Source organism: Podarcis pityusensis (genome assembly GCF_964106645.2).
Source record: "Podarcis pityusensis genome assembly, chromosome: 12".
Taxonomy (NCBI): Eukaryota; Metazoa; Chordata; class Lepidosauria; order Squamata; family Lacertidae; genus Podarcis; species Podarcis pityusensis.
This window is the reverse complement of record NC_138037.1, coordinates 34,867,442-34,885,721: the sequence shown is the minus strand read 5'-3', so window position 1 is coordinate 34,885,721 and position 18,280 is coordinate 34,867,442. Positions and strand designations below refer to the sequence as shown.

Below are 18,280 nucleotides of genomic sequence, written 5' to 3'. Positions count from 1 at the left end.
CTCCTGAGCAAGTGTGAAGTGATTTGCAACCTAAATCAGCCTTCCTAGCATCCTCTGTGTTTTGACCTGTGAAGTTTCATGTGTACTATGTATGTTTAATTGAAATGAGTGGTGAATTAATAACATGCCATTCTTGTGAAAGATGCTACTGATAACTACTATAGCTAACTTTATCTTCCATTTCTCTTTACGAACTGAAAACAGATGCTCAAATTGGCTGATATATTTAATACCCCAAGTGATGATGAAGATTTTCTTGGGTTTGGAGCAGATGTTCCCATGGAAACACTGTCACTGGAAGACAGCTGTGAGAGTTTTGATTCACTAGAGTCAAGAAAAAAGGTAGGGAAATCTTGTAAATCTCCTATAAATCTGAAACATTATATTTAACCATGGTGAAAACTAAAATAGATTATCCTTCTTCTGAAATTGTTTTCTAAAAATGCTTTTGGAATGTAGTGCTTTTGACTTTTTGCATAGACTATCTATTGAAGATTAAACACCCTTAAGTGCATTCTTTAGAAGTTGTTGTTTAGTCGTGTCCGACTCTTCATGACCCCATGGACCAGAGCACACCAGGCACTCCTGTCTTCCACTGCCTCCCACAGTTTGATCAAACTCATGCTGGTAGCCTCGAGAACACTGTCCAGCCATCTCATCCTCTGTCGTCCCCTTCTCCGTGTGCCCTCAATCTTTCCCAATATCAGGGTCTTTTCCAGGGAGTCTTCTCTTCTCATGAGGTGGCCAAAGACTACCTCTTAATAAATCTACACATTAAACCTAAGGTTGGTCAAGGCATTCTTTGCTTTTATCATTCCTACTGCAATTTGTTAAACTGACCTCAGAGATCAAAGCAGCAGCTATTACTAAATCACATTCAAGCAAATATCTGGGTGAATTATCTTCTCCACCAAGTTGAAAATTAATCATAAACTGCTGAAGGGCAGTGGTATGCATATATTTAGGGTATAGTCATGTCCTAAGCCTTGCTGTAATCAGAATCAAGCAAGTTTAACATGGGAGACATAATCAAGTCCTTACTATCTGAAACACGGTGAAGTCCATGTATTAAAGAGATTTAGATTTAGGAGACTTGAATTTAAGTCCTACCTCTGCAACAAACAAGTTTTTCAGTGCTTTTCTGCCATGTCAACATTCCTGTTTCAATCTGTCTCAACTATAAATACAATTTCTCATTTAAAGTAACTTTCCTTTTGTGTGTACGCTCCCCCCCACTCTGAAGCAGCTGCACCGCAGCTATCAGCAGAAGAAGTAATTTTACAAAGAGAACCCCTCCAATTATCATAGGAGATGATTTTCGAGTTTAAAGGAACAGTATATAAATGATTCTTTCTCTTGTGTTCCCCTCAAAGTTTTTCTCTTAATCTATTGTAACTGTTTTTCACTTACATTATCTCAATATAAAGAAGTGTATAATTAAATACAGGGAAGTGAGGGCAGCATTGTAAAAGGGAATAAAGATATTTAGTGAAGTGCAGTTGTATGAAAGGTCTTGCATGGCAGGAGGAAGCGGCAAAGAAAAACAAGGGAACTGCTCTCATAATGCACAGTTGTGACTCTCCAAAGATTGATGTTTTATGCATATGCATGCGAGTTCCGCATCCCCTGCCCTACACTAGCCTTAGAATGAAAGCCTTAGAAAGGTAGAAAGATTGACAGGTGCTTTGAAATATTTTCTTTTACAAACCCCTCCACCTGATTTCATAAAGTTCATTGTGACTCTTCTATGTGCATAATAAAACAAAATTTGAGTTAAAACAACTTGCAAGAAAAAAACACCACACCTCTATAACTTTTTGATACTAGAGCAATAATGGGAAGTTATTTACTTACACTGTGTGAGTATGGGATGGTGGGGACAGGGAGGGAGGGGCAGATCCACACCATACATTTAAAACACTTCCAACAAAGATATAAAGCACATGACTTCCCCCCAAGAACCCTGGGATCTGTAGTTCCCACCCTTACAAAGCTGGTTCTCAGCACCCTTAACAAACTACAGTTCTCAGGATTCTTCAGGGGGAGTCACGAGCTTTAATGTGTGCTACATATGTTTTAAATGTTGTGTCAGAAATGCTGGCCAGAGAGAGACAGACATTCAGACTGTGTTAACATATTGGCTTGACCTTAAGAAAGTCATGGAAGGAAACTTCCTTGTCCTTTCCTGCCGTTCTGAGAAAGCTCTGGATGGGCACAAGGTGGGAAGGCTCATGAGGGGCTGAAGGGGTAGGAGCAATTGCCCCAAGTAAGTCTTGGGTCCCTTTCTTCCCCCTTTCTCCCTTCTCCCACACCGTCCCCATATGTCAGTTTGATAACCTTATGCTGCATTAACCGTTTTCATGTCTCAGCTGATTTAATTTTTTTAATTAATAAATGAATGGAAGGTAAGCCTATTGTGTCCCCCCCCCCAATACTTTGTTCAGGAAGGCATCTTTATAATGGCTACAGAGCTGGGGAAGGGATGGGAAGTTTTTCTTCCTTCAGCTTTCTAAAGTTATCTTAGTATTCAAGCCAATGAGTAGACATTTTAAACACACATCAATGGAAGGAGAAAGTTGCATTTTCCAAAGGGAGGGGAGCAGGAAGGAGTTGCTCACCTGAATTATCTTGGTTGCTTTATCCAGGGTTGCATTTACCCTCCCATCTCCTTCAGCTGGGTTTTGTTCTTTCCCGGTTCACATCATCTATGCAGTAAACTGTTTAGTCTACTCTGATTTTGATAAGATCTTTGGCTGTTTTCCTTTTTGCTTCATTGTTCACGGAACAATGTGTTTTGTGCTTGGTGTTGCAGGACATTCATTGTCAGCCCAAGTACCTGACTGAGAAACTGAGAGAGATTTTCAGGGAAGACACCGAGTCGGAAAATGAAGCGTTCGAAGGATTTGAAGTAAATGGAGAGGATGATACGGAGGTACAGGCCACATTTTTCATAGTATTTATCTTCATATACCTTTGTCTCTCCTGTGGATTTGCCTCTTGTTTTAATAAATATTGTGGTTTAGGACTGTGACTTGCACTGAGGTTCAGGACTGAGAAGGCTGCAAAAAATTGATTGAAACTTACAGCCTACTAAACAAGATTTTCTCATACCCCTTCTCACATTGAGCTTTGCAGTGTGGGTACTGCTGCAATTTATCTCCTTTCTATACCATAAAGGTAACATCAGAACTGGTAACCAATGCTGCAGCTCCTTCCAATGTCACTGTTGGCCTACTGTCCAGAGGAGGAGGTTTCTCCCAAGTAGCACGGTCTGGGTCTTCTGACATTCCTTTTGTCATGTGAAACCGAGTTGTTATTGTGCAGTGAAGGGACAGTAAGATTTAAATCCCAGTTTGAACTCTCCAAGATCTTAGGCATACAACTTCTACTTGCTACGTGTGTGTGTGTGTGTGTGTGTGTGTGTGTGTGTGTATATATATATATATATATATATATATATATATGGGAAGATGTGAAGGATTGAATGCCACAGAGCTGTGATCCTCAACCTGGAATTATTTATTGCAAAACAGTGTTGCGCATAGCTACCCAGAAGTAATGTCCTTTGTGTTCAGTGAGACTTACTTCCAGGCAAATGTGTATAAGGATTACAGCCTAAATTAATGGCAAGCTTAGTTCTGCCCCCACAACTAATTTCTGTGCATTAAGTGTAATGCATTATTTGTTGAAGGACTTTAGATAAAGTATGGTGCCTGTGAAGTCAGTAGTGTTTCTGCAATTAATTCACTGTCTATTCTAGAGCCTCATTTTGGTCTATAATTGAGCACCATCGTGATCTGTAACATTCTTGGCCTTGTTTTGTTGCAGCACATACAAGGAGTGATGTGTCCCTATGCTCAATGCTGTCTTGATTTACATGAAGTTTGTCCATTTAAATTAAAAGTCAGATTACTTTTAAAAACATGCATTTTCAGTAAGGCCTGTGTAGAAATAATGAAAATTGTGTTTTTCATTCATTAGTGGAACTGGAAATCATTGCATGATAGATGCAATTTTATTATACATTGTTTCATGCATTGTTTTTAGGCAGTGGAATCAGATCCAGAAAATGATCCATTATCCTTGATGGTGGTAGAACCAGAAGAAGAAGTGGAGGCGGAGGAAGGCAGAGCAAATGCTTCCTCCAGGAGAAGTAGCTTTGGCCTTCGTGTGGCATTGCAGTTTCCTACCAAGAAATCTGCTGAGAAGAGGGCACCTAAAAGACGTTCTTCTAAGTTCTGCTTGATGGACAGTAAACACCCTTGCTCTCTTACACAAATAAAAAATAATAAAACTTGGAAAGTGGCAGATCAGGAAGCATCTTCAGGGTCAGAGGAAGATTCTAAAGAGGCATCAAATGAAAGCTCTAGTGCACTGCTTAAAAGAGCCATGAATATAAAAGAAAATAAAGCCATGGTAAGAACTGGGATGCGGTGACATTGTCATACACTAACTGTAAAAATATATTTCAACACTCTTAGTTTGCACTAATAACGAAGAAGACGAAAGGAAATTGCAGGCTGCTATGGACATGACAGTTCTAGACCCAAAAGTATATGTACAGTGGTACCTCGCAAGACGAATGCCTCGCAAGACGAAAAACGCGCAAGACAAAAGAGTTTTTCGTTTTTTGAGTTGCTTTGCAAGACGAATTTCCCTATGGGCTTGCTTCGCAAGACGAAAAACGAAAACGTTTGTTTCCTTTTTCTTAAAACCGTTAATACCCTATGGGAAACCGTGCTTCGCAAGACGAAAAAACTCGCAGAACGAATTAATTTCGTCTTGCGAGGCACCACTGTATGTTTAAAAATTTAATTTGCCTTACCTTACTTTATCAGTGCGCAACACAAAACACATAGCCCGTTATAGTCAAACTGAAAAAGCTTTCTGGAACAAAAATGTGGGCAGGCTGCTCACAATATAAGCACCAACACTATGAATGCCTAGCCCTATGCATGCTCAGGTCAGACCTCTCTAAAAGAAGGCACAAAGTACCTTGAATTGAATCTGAAAGCAACTGTTAATAGCAGCATTTGGTCATGCCACTGAACCACGGATAGGGAACTGGCATACCTTCAAAATTTGATGAATAAAGGGTCACAGATTTCCCATTCCTCTGCTAAAGTATGGCTGAGCAGTATGAGAATGAGCCTTAAGTTTCTGGGCTCTCCAACTCTTTGCAGGTACTAACACCAGAAGATCAGAATTTTCTATTTGTTTTAGATTAAGCACAGTTTGCAAAGTCAGCCAAATTCTAAACCCTGGCTACTCTAAGTGAAAACAAGCTGGCTTCATAAACTATGATTTGAAGTTGCTTGTTTCTGCTAACCACAGTTAGTCCGTGTTTGGATGTCAACAAGCTAAGTTAATCTAAAACAGAAGAACTTTTGAATGCTTTCTTACAGTGCAGGTGGGGTGCATATTCTGTGGCATACAGCTTTATTCAAAGGAAGCACCACATTACAGTATCTTCTCCTTTCAAGTTAATGACAAAACCCATCCACACCGGATTAATATGTGGAGTCATTGCAATTTTGAAAATGTGCACTTTAATTTTGGCATTTTGAAAACACACTTTGAAACTGAACAACTATAAACAGATTTACTTAAGATGTAGCATTACAGGACTTATAATTTCACATCAAAGAAACCATAATAATTTACACAGAGAAATGGAAAAACAAGAAGAAAAAAAAGAAAATTGCAAAGGACAATGCATATATTAAATATACAGAAGAAATTCCGTGTCATTTTTCTCATTTCAGCTTGCTCAGTTATTAGCGGAACTGAATTCTATACCTGACTTATTTCCAGTGAAAACCCCTACCTCAACTCCTTCGGTAGGTATCAGTAAATACTTTTGGGAAACCTGCAATGCACTGCTAAGATTGGCTGTGTGGCTTTCTTTCTGTATTTTCCAATAGGTGCTCTCCCCCCCCCCCCCCCGGTGATATAGTGCTGTTTAAGAACTGCTTCTTAGGAGACATTCTGGACTTAGATTTTCAGGCCAACATTAAAAACAAATATCATGTCTGTTACGAAGTGTGTGCATACAGAAATACCAGCTTTTCCCTTCATATACATATGACTAGGAAATTATTGGGCTCTCACTAGTGTATTTTGTGACTTTTCCCTTCCAGTTACTATACAATTGCATTCTTTCATAACCAGCTTTACGTTATATGCATTTATTCTGTTTAGATGATTCAGAAAGAATAAATGTGTTTAAAAAACCCCTGCAAATTAACTGAAAGGTACGAGGAGCAACTTCGTACAGTTTTGTGCATCTCCTTTTTACACTACAAGAATTGCTACTGTAGCATTAACAGCCATAAGAAAAGGGCCAAGTTAGACATAATGATGAACACTGTGAATGGATCTCCATCTCAGACTTTTATAAAAAGCAACCATGGAGCAGTGGGATTAGCCCTCCCCCTCCTAGGACATTATCCTGTTGAATATATCTACTTATCAATTGGGGGAAAACCATGCAAATGCTGTTAGGCATTGCATGTGTTTCCAGTTGGGGCAAATAGCAGCTATGAAAAAGGAGAGCATGGCTGAAATGTTCAGTGGAGAAAGGGGTTAATCCCTTCCCCCAGGATCCCAGATCAGGATGGAGAAGTGCAGCTGCTATTTGTAGAAGTGTAAAATGCATTTGCGCTATCAATTGTAGTTTGGCCCAAATAAGTTCGTTTTATATGTGGAGATTGGCACTGTGGTATAAAACAAGACCCTCAAAAGGGTGAATTTGGAAAGGTTAAAGAAGTTGCATCTATTCATTAACACAAACAGGTAAAGGCACTACTACTGCTGCTACATTCTACAAAATTAAAACAGATCTATGGTGACTCATTAAAACGCTCTGCTTTTTTCTAGAAACAGAAGAAAACGCCAAGGAGAATGTTTTCAGAAGGCCACATAGAGCGTCGAACAAACCCAACCAGAAATGCTCGTCCCCCAGAGAAATTTGCCTTGGAAAACTTCACTGCTTCTGCAGTCAGATTTGCAGAGCAGCTTAACAGTTTCAGACAACAAAAGCTCTTAAAGAAAAGACTAAAAGGGGTACATACCAGACTAGTTCAATTTTTAGTTAGTGTTGCTTTTAGAAACCACCTCACCTAACCCCAGAGTATTTTTGGTAACAAGGACTGGAACACTAAGGGCAAAGTGATCCGAAAACAAGCCAGTATTTTATTGCAGCCAAATAGAATAGGCTGTGGTGTGTGCTTGGTAGCAACTTGTGTTTGGCGCCTATGAAAGTATCTCTGGTTTGTAAATGGGTCTCAAAAGGTTGGTGATTGGATTAGTTCTTTTCGGGAGGGGGGATTAGTTCATTTGTTTTTATTATAAGCTATAGAAAATAATGGATGCTGTAAATGAAAAAACAGTATTATACATTATAGTAGATCAAATAGAATATTTTTATTCCTATATGTAGTATGTATTGTATTTTAAAGAAATGCAATATGAATCCTAAAATACTGCTCATGAGGGGAGGGGGATATTCTACATTTTCGTAGCACAGTTTGGAATGGAATATCTATATATGTAATGTGCACAATATAGGAAAGAAATGAGACTCCTTCTTTCTAGAGTGATAAGGTTAGGAAGTGAGGCTGAGCTGAGCACAAAGAGTATAGGGAGGCTGGGTTTTTTATTTAAGTTGAGTTCTAAGCAGACAATTTGAGGAGCAAAGGAAAAAGAAGCACACTGAGTTGCAGGGGAAACACCTGCATGAATAATGAGACGGATTGCGCTTGCTATTTATTTATTTGGTTTTTATTGTTCTTAAAATAGTGGAGCATAAAGTCATTGGTTTAGAGACGTTGATGTGAGTTTCTTTCATAGAACAATTTGGGGACACCTAAAAGACGAAGATCATCAAAATACTGTTCAAACCGAACAGTTGAAGATATTACAGACGAAGATTTAGAAAACATTGCAATAACAGTTAAAGATAAAATCTACGATAAAGTCCTGGTAGGTGCATCTCTTCTTCCTGGGTTTGATGAAACTAATTTTTTGAGCACATGTAATGCTTGAGATTAAGCTATTTTTGACTTCTTTAGTACGCTGAACGTTCTTTACATGGCGTTAAAATAAATTGCCACAGCACTGTTTGTATTGATCTAGATGTGTCCTTTCCTGCTGGTTGCATGTAGAAGACACCCAGTAAACAGTGGGAGACTGTAAACCCACTTTTAGGAGGGTCATGTAGCACCAGACCAATGGCACCAGGCATCTCCTGAGCCTCTACCCTCATTTATTTTTTGCCTTGCTGTCAGAAAAAGAATTTCTTAGCCTCCAGGCTTGGGGTGGAGGCTGTCATGTGGAAGGATGTTCTACGAAGTGTTGAATGATTATGAGAGAGCTTATTGCATAAATGACTGGAGCTGCAAGGTATCTTCCCTCCCATTAGTCCTCCAAATGTTAGCTGCACTCTCGTCATGTTTTTGTGTGTGGACACTATGACAAAGTGTGGCAGAACAGACAGGGCAGGACATGCTTCTGATATCCATCAATGGACTTGCCCACCCGGTCAGGGTATTAATAGAAAAACAACTGTCTTTCTATTAGCCCTTTAAAAAATTTTATTTTTAATTTCAAGTAACAAAACATGCCCATACAGGGAAACAAATGTTTTACAGAAAAGAAAGAAAAATAGTAGCTAATGTGTAGTTTTAGGCGTTTCAAGAAAGGCAATCGAATGCTGACATATATGTATAGTTTTTCAATTGGCTATGCACCAAACATCAAAGGAATTGTGTTTATGTAGTATGTTGCAGAGGGATGTTTTCAAAGAAGGCAGTTTGTGTGGGTTTTGAGACATTCTGCTTTTATCAAAAATAATAATTAAGTACAAGATGTAAGTTACCACCTATTCCCGCTTTACCTTGTTTAAATGAATGCAGTAATGTAAAAGTTTCATCCAGAAATTGTTCTTGTCAGGTATTGCGAACATAAATAGAGCATAATGTTGAACAGGAATAATCAAACAGACCTTGGAGGAAGATAAATCTTACATTAGGGTCTTTTAACTGAAACCCAGACTGCTGACCTCCCTGCATTTTGGAAGCACCTTGTGAGGTGTACCATTCCAACTCCGCTTTGGAGAAAGGATTTTGTATCAGTGTTTTTGTTGGTGTGTGTCTTGTTAAAAAATAAGGTCGGGGTTATCTTGCTCTAAAGCAGACCATACCCTTTTAACTGGCGCACCCAAGCCATTTACATCACATTACTGCAATTAAGTATGGCACTGACAGAGGTGTGGCAAGGTCAGTGCAGATTTTTTTTGTCACCCCCCTCACACTGGGGTGCTCGGGGTAGGCTTGGGAGTCGTGGGTGCGTGGCGTGCCGAATGTCACCCCCCTCAGCGATGACACCTGGGGTGGCCCGCACCCCCCTTCCTACGCCTCTGGGCACTGTAAGGTTAATTTAAAATTATGCAGCCTGTACCAGACAATATATCTATTATGCATCATAGTCATTTCAGTGTTATCATATTCCATCAGCACAAAATAAATACAGTGGTACCACCGGTTGCGAACTGGATCCGTTCTGGAGGTCCGGCTGTATCCCGAAGTTTTCACAACTGGAGAGACCACTTCTGTGGATGCCGCAAAACACTTCCGGGTTTGCCGCTTTTGCAACCCGAAGTTTACGTTACCTGAGGTTCCACTGTATGCTTTGAATTCCCAAAAGGGAATAACTTCAACATTCAAACTCCTTCCCAACAGAATAATTCCTGCGTATGTTGGCTGAGAGTATAATAGTCCGTCTTTTCCCTCATGAGCCAAAGGCTCATGAGCTAGGGTTCAGTTGGAGGATGTAAACATTAACCACCTCCCCACAGAAGAAGAAAATGTTTTACCTTATGTCGCTCACAAAATAAGAGAATAATAGCCCAGTTCTTGTCTGTTTTGGCTATAAAGCTCATAGCTCTTGGTAAGACTTAGTTGGTAATTTCAGTGGGACCACAGTCAGAGAAGTCATCTTTGTGCTGGTGGTTTATTCCCTTTTTCCCATTTGTTGACTGTCCTTTTCTGAATTCTGTCTCATCCCCTTCTCTCAGTTGTTTGATTGCAGTCCCAGTTGATTTAATAATTTTGTAGTTTCCAGTTGTGTGTAGACAGCTATAGTTACTCCTTCATAAGTTTTTAGGAGTTTGTATGCGTAACTCCACCAGTACTTTATGCCTGTTTCACAGAGTGCTGTGGTGTAAATTTTAAGTTCACATCTGCCTTGCAGCATTCCCGAGCAGAGATGTCTACCATTGAATTTTCTATTATGATTTTTTTTTGCAGTGTTCTGAGCTTTTGATATAAATCAAACTTTAACTTATGAAGGAGCTAAAGCGAACAATGATGTTTCTCAGGGGCTTAGCATTTTTTTGTTTCGGATGGAGTGCTCCTGTGTATTCTCTTGATGTGTGGGCAGGGGGTGGGGAGCCTAGTTGCACTAGCAGTAATATTGTAAAATTCTGTGGAAGCATCATCTGAATTCGTTCAAGAAGTCTACCATGTTTTATTTCCAAACACTGTTCCTTTATATAATTCTCCATTTTACTGTGCTCATGCTAGGGAAGCACGTGCCATCAGTGTCGACAGAAGACTATCGATACTAAGACAGTTTGTCGTAACGAAGGCTGTGGGGGTGTGAGGGGACAGTTCTGCGGACCATGCCTACGTAATCGCTATGGAGAAGATGTGAAAGCAGCACTTCTAGACCCAGTAGGTATCTAAACTGTTCAGGTTGAGGGATATCAATCAATGTATTTGTCAAGCTACTTAAATTATGGGAGCTCTCGTAGATGCATTGCTAGCATACGAGTCTTAAAAAACATGACACCCTTGTGTCTCTACCTCCCTTCCTGTTTCTGTGCTAAGCCAGAGCACCTATATTTGTTGACTAAAATAATTAATGCCCCTTTCTCTCTAAGGACTGGTTCTGCCCTCCGTGCCGTGGGATCTGTAACTGCAGCTACTGTCGCAAACGTGATGGTCGTTGTGCCACAGGAATGCTCATTCACTTGGCAAAGTTTTACGGTTATGATAATGTAAAAGAATATCTCGAAAGGTAGGAAGCTATTGGAATTTTATATCAGTAGTATGCATCCAGATTTTGTTTGGATTTACACAGGTGATAAAAGCTGTAAGAAACTGAAACACAGAAGTACATGAGGAACCACTGAACTTTGGTATTTTGGGAATATGGCAGGTAACAAAGAACTTCCCAGTCAGTAACTGAACTATATGGGTTTCATAGTCTGTTCGTTACATACCAGAGACACTCTCATCTCAAAGCATGAGTTCTGCTTTGGAAGTACACATAAGCATGAGTTGCTTGTGGATTTTCCATAAATTCTGAAATTAGCCTACTTATCTGAATGTCTATTTGTGTTTGTACCTAATACTAGATAACTCATCTTGAGTAGAGGTACCGTATTTTTTGCTCTATAGGACGCACTTTGTTTTAGAGGGGGAGAACAAGGGGGGGAAAAACCACTCTGCTCAGCGCCCCTTCAGCGAAGCAGCAGGAGAAACGGAGCCCCTTCCATTTCTCCTGCCACTTCGCTGAAGGGGCAAATTTTTTTTCTTGTTCTCCCCCTCTAAAACAAGGTGCGTTCTGTGCATTCACTCGGAGCGTAGCGGGAGTTCCCACTGGGCTCCGGAGGCTTCAGGTTCCTTTCGACCTGCTCTTTGGGGCTGGCGGGGGGAAGCGCTGCTTTCCTCCACCGCCAGCCCCAAAGAGCAGGTCGGGGAGCAGCGCAAAGGCTGTGCGCAGCCTTCCCGCTGCCCCCCCCAGCTTGTGGGGCTGGCAGTGGGGGGAGGCGCTGCTTTCCCCCACCGCCAGCCTCAAAGATCCCTGAAGCCTTTGGAGCGCAGTGCGAGTTCCCGCTGCACTCCGCAGGCTTCGGGTTCCTTTTGCTGAAGCCGGGAGAGCTAGACTCTCCTGGCTTCAGCGAAAGGAACCTGAAGCCTTTGGAGCGCAGCGGGAACTCGCACTGCGCTTCAAAGGCTTCAGGCGGCTATCCCTGAAGCACGAGAGGGGTCATCTGACCCCTCTTGCTCTCCAGGCTTCAGTGAAAGCCTGCATTTGCCCCATAGGACACACACACATTTCCCCTTAATTTTTGGAGGGGGAAAAGTGCGTCCTATAGAGCGAAAAATACGGTACTTTATAGCCGTCCAACTTGGCCTGTGGTTTGTTGAAGTCCCCCACTTTCCTGATTCAGTATTAGAAAATCAAGAAATGGCTATAACCTTTTTTCCCTTTGACAGAAATGAGTGAAAATTTCAGACAAAGTAAGTCTAGGGGCTTTTGTGCTGAGCATCTTAAGGCACTGACTGTATAACTTGTTATTTTGGGGCAGAATTGGATGAAATCTGCAGACAAGTTGCCCTTCTGAGGGAATGAATCCTGCCAAATTTTAGAAGGATGGCTGAAGTGCTTTTCCTGCAAGGGCAGCCTTTACATTTTTGGGGTGGAGGAAGGAACCCAGCCCTGTGAGGTACAGGAGAAAGCTGTCACCTCCTCCCGTGCCTGCCTTTGCTGAGGCAGCCCCATGAATGCTCTGTTCATGCAGCTGCCGCCTTGGCACGGCCAGCCTCTTCCTCCTGGGAGAAAGGGGGAGCCTGCCCAGCTGCCCCAAGGCAGTTGAGGCACAGGTGGGTGGCTTCATTAAACTGTTCCACTGAGGGGCATGCACATCAGCAGAGCAGTTTCACAAAGCCCCCACTAGCTGAAAGTGGGGGGACTTGATCAGCTGAGAAGCGGACTGTTGAAGGAAGGCTGCTTCTCAGCTCATCAAGTCTGAGTGGGGGCTTTGTTAAACTGTTCCACTGAGTGCATGCCCTTCAGTGGTATGGTGGCAGAGGGATGCGGGAGCGGTGGCTGCTTAATCTACGATATATCACCGTCACGCTCTGCCCCTCATAAAACAGTCCCATTCTGCTTTTTCTTTTTCAGCTTGCAAAAGCAACTTTCTGAAGATGATTGAAAATACCAGATTGCAAACCTTCTCAACTTTTCTTTTCTTTTTGTACTTAATCAGAGTTTTACTACAATGATGTTTATAAAATATAGGACAGAAGTCATTACTTTTAAAAATAGATATTGTACATATGACAAAGATTTCTCAGGAAAATACCTGCTAAAGGAATCTGTGTTGTGCATTATTGTCACAGTATGCTGCAAAAAACTTTGGAGACTAAAACAGCTTCCATTCATTACTATGGAGGGTTTTTTTGCTGCTTAGAAATAGACTCCAGCAGCCAATGGTTTAATATTCTACATAGGTGCAAATAGCTGCAGTCTATTGCTTTTAAAAAAGGGATGAAGCACCTGTATTACTTTAGTTGTTGGACTACAACTGCCATAATCCCTGTCAATTGAGTCAGGAGTCCAGCCACACAGTAGGGCCACAAGTATTTTAGAAACAGTGCTAGAGCAACATATTATTTGCCAGAGGGAGAATTCCTAGAATCCTATTGTTTATTATTTCAACTGCAACAAATCTCTTTGGCATATTAGTTAAACTAAACCTACCCCAAAATATTAATTCCCATATAAGTAGGTGTTACTTCAAAAGCTTTTAAACTCCTGGGGGCCACCGTTCCAAGTTAGCCTGCACCTACACACCATAGCCAGGATATGCATATCCTTCTACACAGTCACGTGCATGCAGGTTGTGAGAACTGCAAAAGGAGATCGAACGTGGTGCAGACAGGCAGTACATTGGCTGTTGCAGCAAACTGATTGTGGCAATAAGATGACTACTTTATACACTGGAGTATTTAACCTAAGGTTTATTTTAATATATTTTTATATTGATGTTAAAATGATCAGGACAGCACATTTCTTGAGGTACACATCCTTTAAATATTTTTTTTTTTTGTACCTCTGCCTACAAACGATGTTTCAGGTGTAAGTTGCACACACCGTTAAATTACTCATCTGCTTTTGAGATGTCTAGTTGTAGGTGCATTTTTATGTTCTGCATATTAGAGAGCTTTGATATTAAGCAGTGTGTCACTATCCCCTAGGGCTGCGTGTGATAACGCCAAGCAATAACAGAGCAATATACATGATATTTCAACATGAACAGAGCTCTCCTGCTCAAACTCTTATACCGTAGCAAAGGCTGGGCTAGAATTTTGTACCTGCTAAACTGCCAGAAGCAAGGCTACTCCGGCAAGCACCCACTTAGCTGGCTTTTCTTTGCTTTTGAGGTTAAAAGTCCAGACATATGTAGGCCCTCTAATTTTCGTTTTATAAACTGGGCATTTATAAATGTTTTTCCTTTCTTGCCTGTCTGCTGGGATGGCTCTTACAAAGATGACTGGCATTGCTGGAGTCAACTCCTTTAGTCGGGCTTCAGCTATGACTCCAGCTTGAATGTCCCATCTAGCGCCTGTAACCAGAGAAACACAGTTTTTTACTTAAATTTTAAAAAGAGTAGTTTAAGAGAATACCATTGAATGTATCTGGGGGTTATATCACTAGTATAGTAAACACAACCATAGCATAATGCCAGGCATGTGCTGACTCGCAGATTTTTGGAATACTGTAGAGAATATTGGGAGTGTTTATATCTTCAAGTAAGGACCTATAGATGTGCGTGGAAGGGTTCTCAGCTAATATAAAATGCTGCATAATAGTAGTGAATTTAACAATAAAACAGTAGTATTTAATTTTGTTCTGTAAGGGTAGCCAGTGTGGTGCCTCCAGATGTTAGTGGACTACAGTTTCTATCATTCATGACCATTCTGGGTCATTAATTGCCAGAGGGCACAATAGTGGCTACCTCTGGTATAAGACATCTGGTATTCTGTTGAGACAGTGGGTCAACCTATTGAGTGTGGCTTTTTCAGAGAAGATTGCTAGCACCTCATTTCATGTAAGCTTTCAAAATTGGAACAGCAGAAAAGAATATAAACTTGATTTCTCACTCCTTTGTACCATTTGGGCTGCACAGCACCCTTGAAGGAAAAAGACAAGTGTTTAGACCTCCATCAACAGCTTCTGGATTGCAACATTGGTACTTGTTGTATACTTTCATTTTCTGTGTCTGACCCATTTCATGAGTGGGTGCCTAAATCTACATTTCATTTTTGAGTCCATAATGCTTACCGACTCTAGTAAACTTACCTTCCATAAAAAGGCCAAATATATATGCCCCTTCCCTTGGTGGATGACCATAGTCCTCTCTACTTTTTTTGGTAACGTCCGTAGTCAGACACATCTTATCCAGAGACCAGTTGTTCTTCCGTGCCATGCTTTGCATAATGGCTTTCAAGGGGAAAAAATGGGTTAGGTGGATGTATCATTTTATGGCTAAAAACTATGACTGTGGGTGGTGTGGGGTAATCTTAAACATAGCAAAGAACATATAATTAACCTAACTCTGCTGCAATAATAAATCTACATTTTCTTAAAAATCTGGGCCTATTTTTTTGTGTGTGTGTGTCACAGATTTTTGCAGAAGCAATGTATTCCCACTGAAATAAAATGATCCTAGATGCACAGTCATTTTGCAATCTAGTTACATGCTTTCTACAGAAGTGAACTGCTAAACTTTTCTCGATTGTGGAAATAGTATTGTAATTAATAGAACCTAATTTAATATAATTTTAGTGCATTTTTAAGATATCTTAAATTATGCTTCCATCCTGGCTCTCATCCAAGTACTGATAAGGCCCCATGCCTGCTTATTATATTCAGCCGCGTTACAGCTTTTGATACTTCTAGATCGTGCTATCTCAAGTATTACTTAAAGCATTGCTGATTCAGTATGTCACTCAATTGTCAGTGCCTTGACTTACAGCATTTTAGCCCTGATGAGAAAGTTTTATAATGAAGTGCTCTCATTTGTTCCATCTGTAATACACTAGCACTTCATATTCATATTTCTTAAGAGCTAGTTACATTGGAAATTCCACAAAGGTAACCCTCAGTAAGCCATTATATAAAAATTGTAGCCCTACTGTGCGATCTAATTTACTTGACCTTTATAAGTCAATAGTACATACCAGTCAAAAAAGACTGAGGGTTAAAAAAGCCAGAAAGCCACACCACTGCAGGAAGTACTAGATCTTGTGTCCAGATATCAAGTTCTCGGCATCGCATGAGAAGGTCGTTAAACCTGAAGGAAAAGCAGCAACGGGATCAACGTGTCATGAGAAGTGATAATTTAAAAAACAAAATTGTGATTTGCTAGCCTATAATCTATAGCCTTTTGTTGGTGGATTATTATTACTTCTCTTAAGGGATTGTGTTTTCATGGCAGACATGAAACTAATGAATGGGGCAACTGTGCCCTCCTTTTGTATCTTTACCCGAGATGTAAGAATGCAGTCTTTCAATAATAATTGGAGGTACCCACATCCCCTGCCTTTAGATGTATCCTGGAAAAAGAGGCCTCCACCCTCTTAAATCCTGAAACATTCATGATTAACATCAAAATGACACTGCTATGCAGTTATTGGTCAAACATGCTCAGTGTTTAATAGAATTGGAATCCTTGTTATGTGTAAGACAGGAAAAGTGAATGACTATGATTGAACATACCATTGGGCAAGGCTGTAAGTGGATGGATAAGCCAGTTTGGTCCATGCATCTGGTACCAGGTCGTAAAACAGTGATGACTGCACAGCTTCCATGGTAACAGAAAACGTCAGCTCACCCTAGACATTTGGAGGGAGAAAAATTAAATCCCAAGTTCTTTTAAATACGTTTTCATCATAAATATATTTCTCTTACTTTGAGACCGAGGTCTAGTTGTTTAAGCGACTTCCGTATCTCTTGAATGAGAATGTTCATCCTCTCACATTCTTGAAAACAAACAAGAATGTAAGGGCTTCGTATAGTAGACTTTTGCATTATTTCAGCCATGTTAAACTCCTCTGGCAACTTCTCCAGAATTTCATCCAGGACATTCTTCACCTTGAAAAATAAATGCAAAGCAAAATCACCAGAAGTTGCTTGACCACATGTACATTCCCTTTAAAGTCCCTCCAGTATGTGCCCTGCAAGCCACTTGGTGTGTTTAATATTTTGCTGCTGCTAATGCCCAGCTACCCCTGAATCTTTGCTACATTGGCAGAATTCTTGCACAACACCAGATATAACCAACTCTGTAGAACAGGTTGTTGATGCTAGATGGGTGGAGGCAGAAGTTAAAGGCTATTTATTTGCAAAATTTATATATAACTAAAACATTTAAAATGGTTTACATAAAGCAACATAAATAAATCTTACCTGCTTTAAAACAAATATATGCATTAACATGTCTGGGTAGGCTTGCCTAAACTAGTAAGCTTTTAGCAGGCACCAAAAACATCACAGCAAAGGTGGCCTGATATTAAGAGGGACTTTCAAAGAGTAGAGGTGGTTGCATTGAGATTGATTTGTGGCAAGTACAGAATGCCCATTATGTGGCATGCTAAAAGTGCCAGTTCAGCATTTAGAAGGGGGAGAACAAGCTAAAAAAGAGAAACTTGGATTAGTGTGTCCCAATTTCAAATTTAATTGTCTTCAATTTAATTTATAATTCACTCATCACTCATGCCCTCTAATTCTGCAGTGTGGTATTGATAGATGCCACACTAAAGAAGCAGGCCTCTCTACTAGCCAAAATGGAGTCTACAAATGTACAAGCCCCTTCATCATTGCAATTATGCTAAGTAGGTATTTTTCCTTACTAAAAGCTGTGTTTCCTAGTAGCTTTGTGTTTAGCTATGCATTATTCTGCACTACTGTAGAATCATAACCAGGGCCTCAGAAGGCTTATACACATTATCCTCCCTTCCCATTCCACACAACTGGGTGTTGATGGGCAGCACCCTTTTCACACAAGTAATTGACAGCATAACAGAAGGTGAAAAATTACTGTACAAGGGTGGTAATAATCCTGGGGTCTTTGTGAACTGGGACTAAAAACATGGGTTGTTCGCTTGCATTTCCTTCACTGGAGAGGACAAGGCCACACCACCAACAAAGGACTAGCACTTCTCACAGGAGAAGCACTCCAATTGAAAAAAATGTGATCTAAAAACTAATGGCCAATGTACTGTCAGTGCTGAATTTTCCTGTGTTGAAACCTGTTTTGGTTTTTAATTAAGTCTGGCTGGAACCCGGGGAAGGAGGGAATCGCAGAGATTGTTGTATATTCTTTATGACCATAATGGCAAAACATTTTTGCCCAAAGGTAAGAGTCATTCAAGCTTCCTCCTACATAGCAAGCCATGTATTGAGGTCGAAATAAGCTTATGGAACT

The 18,280-nt window shown here is 40.5% G+C and overlaps 2 protein-coding genes across 11 annotated transcripts in view; one reads left to right on the top strand and one right to left on the bottom strand.

Annotated features, from left to right (window-relative positions):
* Nucleotides 1–14,149, top strand: part of CDCA7L (cell division cycle associated 7 like) — a 62,939-nt gene extending 48,790 nt beyond the window's left edge. For 4 of the 6 annotated variants that reach the window (XM_080974935.1, XM_080974934.1, XM_080974933.1 and 1 more), the window contains 9 exons: nucleotides 205–342; nucleotides 2,813–2,932; nucleotides 4,048–4,416; nucleotides 5,766–5,840; nucleotides 6,880–7,065; nucleotides 7,852–7,983; nucleotides 10,584–10,733; nucleotides 10,943–11,079; nucleotides 12,973–14,146. In XM_080974935.1, the coding sequence (XP_080831061.1) occupies nucleotides 205–342; nucleotides 2,813–2,932; nucleotides 4,048–4,416; nucleotides 5,766–5,840; nucleotides 6,880–7,065; nucleotides 7,852–7,983; nucleotides 10,584–10,733; nucleotides 10,943–11,079; nucleotides 12,973–13,003 (1,338 nt within the window). In that variant the 3' untranslated portion in view covers nucleotides 13,004–14,146. Of the gene's footprint in view, nucleotides 1–204; nucleotides 343–2,812; nucleotides 2,933–4,047; nucleotides 4,417–5,765; nucleotides 5,841–6,879; nucleotides 7,066–7,851; nucleotides 7,984–10,583; nucleotides 10,734–10,942; nucleotides 11,080–12,972 lie in introns of all 6 variants that reach the window. The other 2 variants (XM_080974931.1, XM_080974932.1) reach the window with 2 other exon arrangements.
* DNAH11 (dynein axonemal heavy chain 11) overlaps nucleotides 13,797–18,280 on the bottom strand; it is a 147,063-nt gene continuing 142,579 nt past the window's right edge. For 4 of the 5 annotated variants that reach the window (XM_080974521.1, XM_080974524.1, XM_080974523.1 and 1 more), the window contains 5 exons: nucleotides 16,765–16,947; nucleotides 16,573–16,688; nucleotides 16,035–16,147; nucleotides 15,154–15,294; nucleotides 13,911–14,416 (listed from right to left, as the gene is read on the bottom strand). In XM_080974521.1, the coding sequence (XP_080830647.1) occupies nucleotides 14,169–14,416; nucleotides 15,154–15,294; nucleotides 16,035–16,147; nucleotides 16,573–16,688; nucleotides 16,765–16,947 (801 nt within the window). In that variant the 3' untranslated portion in view covers nucleotides 13,911–14,168. Of the gene's footprint in view, nucleotides 13,864–13,910; nucleotides 14,417–15,153; nucleotides 15,295–16,034; nucleotides 16,148–16,572; nucleotides 16,689–16,764; nucleotides 16,948–18,280 lie in introns of those variants that run through there. The other variant, XM_080974522.1, reaches the window with a different exon arrangement.